The 7,659-nt window shown below is 53.5% G+C and overlaps 1 protein-coding gene across 1 annotated transcript; it reads right to left on the reverse strand.

The window, feature by feature from the left end:
* Positions 1 to 231: 231 nt before the first annotated feature.
* ZG16B (zymogen granule protein 16B) lies at positions 232 to 2,283 on the reverse strand. Its single transcript, XM_059881515.1, has 3 exons — positions 2,085 to 2,283; positions 1,756 to 1,861; positions 232 to 702 (listed from the first exon to the last, which is right to left on the reverse strand). Exons 1-3 carry the CDS (start codon positions 2,137 to 2,139, stop codon positions 390 to 392), a joined length of 474 nt encoding a protein of 157 aa, XP_059737498.1. The 5' UTR covers positions 2,140 to 2,283; the 3' UTR covers positions 232 to 389.
* Positions 2,284 to 7,659: the final 5,376 nt, after the last annotated feature.

Genomic DNA, 7,659 nt, shown 5'->3' on the forward strand with positions numbered 1-7,659 from the left:
GAGAGCCAGGGTGGGGCCTCTGGGAGCCCCGAATCCTCAGAGATTATGGGATCCGGTGGGGTCTGCATGGGCAGGCCCTGCTTTCTGTCAGAATCACCCAGCCCTGGGGTGTTGGACCCCCTCCTGCCTCCTACTGCAGCTCTGCTCAGTGAGCTCCGCCCCACAGGCCTCGTCCCCACAAACTCAGAAGGCTTTGTTCGCATCCCCGGCCAAGGAGCACCCTGGACCCACTGTAGCTGCAGAAGCTGGATTTATTGGTGGATTCTGATTCAGGGCTGCAGTCAGGTCCCTGCTGCCTTGTGCCCACCACCAACCAGATGGCCTTGGCAGGGTAACCCACAGCTCAGACCTGGAAATTCAGGAACGGTCATTTCTCTTTGGTTGCGGTGCTATTTGTTTAAGAATGAAGGATAACCCCATTCAAAGCCAATGCTGGTAATGCCCAGAAGCTTGTAGTGGCCACAGACTCCGATGAGCACCTTGTCACTTTCATCAGGGAAAGCAATAAAGGTGTTGCCATCTTCCTTCCCAAATGGGAACAACCTCCCTCGGTCCGTGTATATGACCAAGTGGCGGAGGAAATTCTTATAGGAGCCGTAGATTCCTGTAATGTGTTCTTCGGGCAGCAGAATGACTTCCTGAGGTGTCCCACCTGGGGCTCCATATTTCTCACTCCAGGAGGAGCCAAACCTCACCTGGATACTGGAAGAAAGGGCGAGCTTTGAAGGTCCAGGGTCTGGGTAACCCGCAAATCCCCAGTCCTGTAAACACCACCCCTCTATGCCCAGCAAGGACAGCCTATCACTGCACATAAATCCCTGAGCTCCTGACTTTGGTGCCTGAGTCAGGCTTCCTGGTCTCAGCACCTGCTCTGCCACTTTCAGGCTCCGTGATTTGGGGCTTGTTGACCAGCCTCTCCGGGGCTCAGTTTGCTCATCTGCAAAGTGGGACTGATTTGGGGGAGCAGTCACTGAGATCTTCCATCAGGAGAGCTCCCCAAGGTGCCCAGTCACCGTGATCCTCAGGAGGTACAGCTGGTCTCCTGGCTCAGAGTAGGGACCTGACCCCCGGCCCAGCATTTGGAGCCCCAGTCACTGCACTAGACCAGGTGGGGGCCCCAGGAGCAGGTGACCCGTCTCTGTGACCTTCCCCCACCTCAGTGTCCATCCCAGAGTGTCCCCTCCTCACTGGCCCCGCCCACACTCTGGCCCTGCCCACACTCTGGCCCCCATGGTGTCTGCTGCTCAGGCCCATTCCTTCTCCCCAGGTCCCTGGGACCCTGAAAATGCAGAGCAAATATCTACCCCAGGCCTGGAGCAAAGCCCCCATTTAACCATTAGGGGAAGACCCTGGGCTTGCTGCCTCTACACTTCTAGTGTTCAATCAGTGGTCCTCTTTCCTTTTCTCTTTGACCCTAACCTGGGCAGAACTGCTTTCCCATAGGCATTCTCAAACTGAGAGACCATTTCTGGTTGAGCTGAGTTGGGGTTGAAAGGCGACAGTGGGGAGAAGCACCCCTCCCTTTCGGTCATCCCAGGAAGCAGAGGCCGGACTTGCAGGAGGATAGGGGAGGGGACAGGGCTGGGGTGCAGGGGAGGAAACAGCAGAGGAAGAGGGACAGACCTCAGCTGACTCAGGAGACATCAGGACCCCAGTGAGGGTGCTGGGAGGAGGGACCAGCCCCCTCCCCAGGTTCCTGAGACTGGGGCAGGGGCTGGGACGCAGTGAGGGGCTCCCGGGCCCTGCTCAACTCACCTCTTGATTAGGCCCAGAGGACCTATGAACACTCGAATCCCGGTGATATCGTTTTGGAAGTCTCTAGAGGTACTGAAATAGGTACCTCCTCCAGGCCCATACTTCTCTATTAGATGAAAGAACCAGGTGGGGAAGAGAAAAAAATAAGCACACGGTGACGTGTTGGCTGTTTCTACCCAGAGGAGGACACAGCCCCTCAGACGAGGGGACAGGCCTGAGAGCAGAGTCCGTCTGTGACAAGGGCTGGCCCAGACCCCAGCCCTGGACAGAGGGAGGGGTGAAGGGGGCCTCCAGGGGGGTGGGCTGGGGGGACCCCCAGCCAGACTTACGCTGTGCCCAGCAGGTGGGGCTCCACAGGAGGGCGAGGGTCAGCCACAGCAGCATGGCTTCTGGCTGGAGATTCAAGGGCTCCTGGGGAGAATAGCACAGGCCTACGATCTCAGAGAGGGGCCTCCCCTGACCTCGTGGGCCCAAGCATGGTGGGGGCGGGGCCTTACCTGGCCTGCGGAGTCTGTCTTTTGGTACCTGGATGTCCGCCACTGGGCCTTTTATACCCTCCTGGGCCATGTGGGCCCCCCTCCAGGAGGAAGGAGTCAAGGGGTCAGCAGGGAGCAGGAAGGAGCTGGTGGGGGGGTCTTCTGGGGGAATCCCCAGAGCCATCCAGTGGGGAGGCTCCCGGATATGCTGTGTTTATTGTTTTGGCCCCGCAGCCTACATAAATACACGGAGACAATGACAGGTATTTTACTCTGACCTCTGGGTCTCTCTTCTGGGCCCTTGCACTTGACCTTGACTTCAGAGGTGGGGGAGGTGTCCTAGAGCCCTTCCCAGTTGACCAAACAGGGTCAGCCTCACAGGGGTGCTTCAGGGTAGCTGCCTGCAGAGCTTCGTGGGGCCCAGGGCTCCTGCCTCGTGTAGAACCCAGTTCAAGGTCCAGAACCCCCACGTGATGACAAGGAGAAGGGGCACAGATAGTGGCCTGGCATGTGCCAGTTTCACTGGGGAAGAGCTGGCTTCCAGGAACCGGGGACTCCGGCTTTATCGGGATGGTAGTGCGGGGGCCTTGGTGTCAGAGTGGAGGCCCTGTCTAGCTGCCACCTCCCTTACTTACATCATGACCCAGGGTCAGGGGTCAGCACACTGTGATCCGCAGGCCAAGTTCCGCCTGCCATCGCATCTTACACAATCCGTGAGCTAAGAATACATTTTACATTTTAAATGATTAGTAAAAATTCAGAAGAATAATGTGAGATTTGAAAAGTTCATGAAATGTCAATGCCATTGCCAATAAACAAGTGTTATTACCCTTTTGGGTTTCCCTACAGGCTCAGCGGTAAAGAACCCGCCTGCAATGCAGAAGATACAGACATGGCTTCGATCCCTGAGTCAAGAAGGTCCGCTGGAGGAGGGCATGGCAACCCACTCCAGAATTCTTGCCTGGAGAATCCCATGGAGAGAGGAGCCTTGTGGGCTACAGTCCACGGGGTCGTGAAAAGTCGGACACGACCGGGCAACTCAGCACACATGGAGCAGAGAGCAGCCTTGTCCAGAAGCTGGCCCCTCCTTCTGGGCCTGCACTGGTCCCCCTGGACAGGCTCCTTAGGGCTCAGGTCCCCCTGACTGCTGTGGCAAAGGTGAGGCCCTCACCTGACCTCCAGAGCTCCACATTCGCCCCCAGAGTCCTCCAGCCCCATGATGCCTCTGGGGAAGGGCAGGGCCAGCCAGCTGCAGCAGGCAGAGAAGCCCTCCCGGGGCCCTGGATCCTCCTGGGGAGGCGGAGACGCAGGAGGCCTAGGACCCCGGCAGGTACAGCTGCTGGAGGAAGGGGCCCAGAGGAGGCACAAAGGGGCTTGTGTTCCTGCCCCAGCCCAGCGCCAGGCACTTCTTCTGCTAATGCTGCCAATTAGGAGGCTTCATTCTCACTGCAGACTGCCAGGGTGTGAGCCCAAAAGCAGGGTTTGTCTGGCCAAGACTCCAGGATGCAGTACCTAGGGTGGGAGTTGGAGGAAGTATTGGCTGCCAGATTGGACAAGGAGGGGATGAGGGCACTTGCCCGAGGGCACACGGGCGGCACATTATCATGGAGGGCAGGGGCATGGTTATAAGAGACACACATGCACACACGTGCTTTCAAAATGCACGTGTGCAACACAGGATGCACCTTCTAACATTTGCCCAGCTATCCCTACACCCAGCAGTTTGCACTGCCCTGAGCAGCTGTGTGCACCATGCACACCTATGCTGGAAGCCCGGTCCCCAGAGGAGCCCTGCCCCCTCGGTCACCCGGGGCCCAGTGCTGGCTCTGAGCCCACTGCGGAGATTTAACACAGGCCCTTTGTCCCTGGGGATCAGAGTTGCGCACAAGGGGGTTTAGGAGCATTGAGACCATAATCCCCTCTGTGGGCGTACCCCGGATCTCAGTCTTCCAGGAGCCCGGAACAACTGGGTCTCCTTCTCCCAGCAGGGGCAGATGCTGAGCCAACTGGCATGTGGGTCGGGGGCAGGTCAGGACTAACATCCCTTGCCTCCCTCTCCACTATGCTCTGCAGTCCTAGGACAGCCGATTGAGGCCTTGGTCCCCAGCACACTCAGAGCTGGTGGGCACCTCCCTGTGGCCCCTCGGCAGGGAGCCCCTGCCTTGCTTGCTTGGAAGCTGGATCCTGCATCCCAGGCTCAGGCTCCTGGGGCACGGCAAGGGGTGCTGGCTCCTGCAGGCGGCCTCATCTGATGTCCGAGGCCCCAGGAATCAGATGGAAGATCCTGCTGAGCAGGGTAGTGGGGAGATCAAGAAGGGAAGGGGCATTCTGTCCCAGTCCCAAGAGGAGTCCAAAGCTGGCCTTTGTGCCTGGTGGGGCTTCCCTGGTGGCTCAGATGGTAAAGAATCTGCCTGCAATGCAGGAGACCCGGGTTCCATCCCTGACTTGGGAAGATCCCTTGGAGAAGGAAATGGCTATCCACTCCAGGATTCTTGCCTGAAGAATCCCATGGACAGAGGAGCCCAGCAGGCTGCAGCCCATGGGGCTGCAGAGTTGGAAACGACTGAGCGACTTTCCCTCGCTTGCCTTTGGGGGGCTGTTGCCACACCAGGTGGCCCCCTCTGAAAGGACAACTTGGCTGTGTATTTCTGAAGCTCTCGATTCTCCACCTTTGCTCATTCCCTTAAAAATCTCACTGAATGCTCTAAGCAAAACATTTTTCACCAGCGTTCTGCAGAGAAACTCAGTACTTTTAATGGAATGCCAGGTAGCCCGGCCACACGTTTTTGTCTAATCTTATATGTAATTAAAGTCCCATTAGTGCAAGTGCTGAAAATAAAATGACCTCCACCCAAGGGTCAGGTTGATGGAGGCAAGATCTCCAAGTTCCATTCCCCGAGGCTGCCCTGACACAGTGCTTTTCACCTCGTGTATCGGTCAGCCTGGGCTGCTGTAACCAATACTGCAGACTGGGGGCAGGGGGAGGGGCTCAAACAACAGAGGTTTATCCCTTACAGTTCTGGAGGCTGGAAGTCCAAGATCAAGGCTCCAACGGACTCGGTTCTTGGTGAGGGCTTGCTTTCTGGTCCAACCCACTGCAGGGAGTTAACCAAACAGACTGAGGTTTTCTGAGAGCCTCTCATGAACCCCAGATTCACTGTATCCTGCCTACAAACCCCTAGACCCATATCAATGCAAGCCCATCTGCCTACCTCTTTTTTTAACTTAATTAACTTTTTAACTTTTGTCTGTTCTAGGTCTTCGTTGTTATGCGTTGGCTTTCTCCAGTTGCGACAAGTGGGGGCTACTCTGTAGTCGTGAGCACGGGCTTCTCGTGGCGGTGGCTTCTCTCGTTGTGGAGCACGGGCTCTAGGCGTGCAGGCTTCAGTAGTTGTAGCGCGTGGGCTCAGTAGTTGTGACACACAGGCTTAGTTGCTCCCTGGCATGAGGTCTTCCCGGACCAGGCATCGAATCAGTGTCCCCTGTAGTCAAACTGGTGTCTCCTGTAATTCCCATTACAAGGTGGATTCTTAACCACTGGGCCATCAGGGAAGCCCCTGCTTATATCTTTGAGAAGCTTCAGTTCAGTTCAGTTCGGTCGCTCAGTCACGTCTGACTCTTTGCAACCCCATAAATCGCAGCATGCCAGGCCTCCCTGTCCATCACCAACTCCAGGAATCCACCCAAACCCATGTCCATCGAGTTGATGATGCCATCTAACCGTCTCATCCTCTGTCGTCCCCTTCTCCTCCTGCCCTCAATCTTTCCCAGCATTAGGGTCTTTTCAAATGAGTCAGCTCTGTGTATCAGGTGGCCAAAGTATTGGAGTTTCAGCTTCAGCATCAGTCCTTCCAAAGAACACCCAGGGCTGATCTCCTTTAGGATGGACTGGTTGGATCTCCTTGCAGTCCAAGGGACTCTCAAGAGTCTTCTCCAACACCACAGTTCAAAAGCATCAATTCTTCGGCACTCAGCTTTCTTTATAGTCCAACTCTCACATCCATACATGACCACTGGAAAAACCATAGCCTTGACTAGACGGACCTTTGTTGGCAAAGTAATGTCTCTGTTTTTTAATATGCTGTCTAGGTTGGTCATAACTCCTTCTGAGGAGTGTCTTTTAATTTCATGGCTGCAATCACCATCTGCAGTGATTTTGGAGCCCAGAAAAATAAAGTCAGCCACTGTTTCCACTGTTTCCCCTTCTATTTGCTATGAAGTGATGGGACCGGATGCCATGATCTTAGTTTTCTGAATATTGAGCTTTAAGCCAACTTTTTCACTCTCCTCTTTCACTTTCATCAGGAGGCTTTTGAGTTCCTCTTCACTTTCTGCCATAAGGGTGGTGTCATCTGCATATCTGAGGTTATTGATATTTCTCCCGGCAATCTTGATTCCAGCTTGTGCTTCTTCCAGCCCAGTGTTTCTCATGATGTACTCTGCATAGAAGTTAAATAAGCAGGGTGACAATATACAGCCTTGACGTACTCCTTTTCCTATTTGGAACCAGTCTGTTGTTCCATGTCCAGTTCTAACTATTGCTTCCTGACCTGCATACAGGTTTCTCAAGAGGCAGGTCAGGTGGTCTGGTATTTCCATCTCTTTCAGCATTTTCCACAGTTTATTGTGATCCACACAGTCAAAGGCTTTGGCATAGTCAAGAAAGCAGAAGTAGATGTTTTTCTGGAACTCTCTTAGAATTGCTGGGGTCCAGCATTCTTAGAGAATTACTCTGTTTGTACATGTCTTGTTGTTTTCTAGAGTTTGGAAGTGTCTCAGAGAAGCAGGTGTCCATGCTGCCCCACCTGCTTATCTTTCCTTCCATCTTTCTGTCCTTGAACTTGTCTTTCCAAACAGATTTCTGGAACAATGTTCAAACAAAACTAGGGTTACTTCCAGATGATGGAATTTAAGGCATTTTTCTATCTCTCTTCTGTTCTTTTTCGTACCACTTCCATTTTTAAAATAGGGTTGTACTAATTTTACAAAGTAAAAATGATTGTTCTTTTTTAAATGGGATACATTTTTAACCTATAAGTTCTCAAAAGATATGAAATTGGAGATTCCCAGGGTCAGGAACAATATGGGGAGTGGGTTCTCTTACTTACCTGGGGGAGTGTACTGAGGACCTTCTCATGACTTAAAAACCTTACAAACATGAAGCCCATTTGGCTAAAACATTGCGCCCACAGAAAAGGTATCCTAAGAAATGATGAGAGGGACTTCCCTGGTGGTCCAATGGCTAAGACTCCATGCTCCCAACACAGGAGACCCGGGTTCAATCCCTGGTCGGGTAACTAGATCCCACCTACCACGAATAAATGATCCTGCATGTCGTCACTAAGACCGGTGCAGCCAAATAAATAAATGAATAGGAGTGATTGGGAAGATGTGCCAAATTTATAAATTAAGGTTTTCCTAAAGATAT

The sequence above is a fragment of the Bos taurus genome, chromosome 25 (assembly GCF_002263795.3).
Source record: "Bos taurus isolate L1 Dominette 01449 registration number 42190680 breed Hereford chromosome 25, ARS-UCD2.0, whole genome shotgun sequence".
Lineage (NCBI taxonomy): Eukaryota > Metazoa > Chordata > Mammalia > Artiodactyla > Bovidae > Bos > Bos taurus.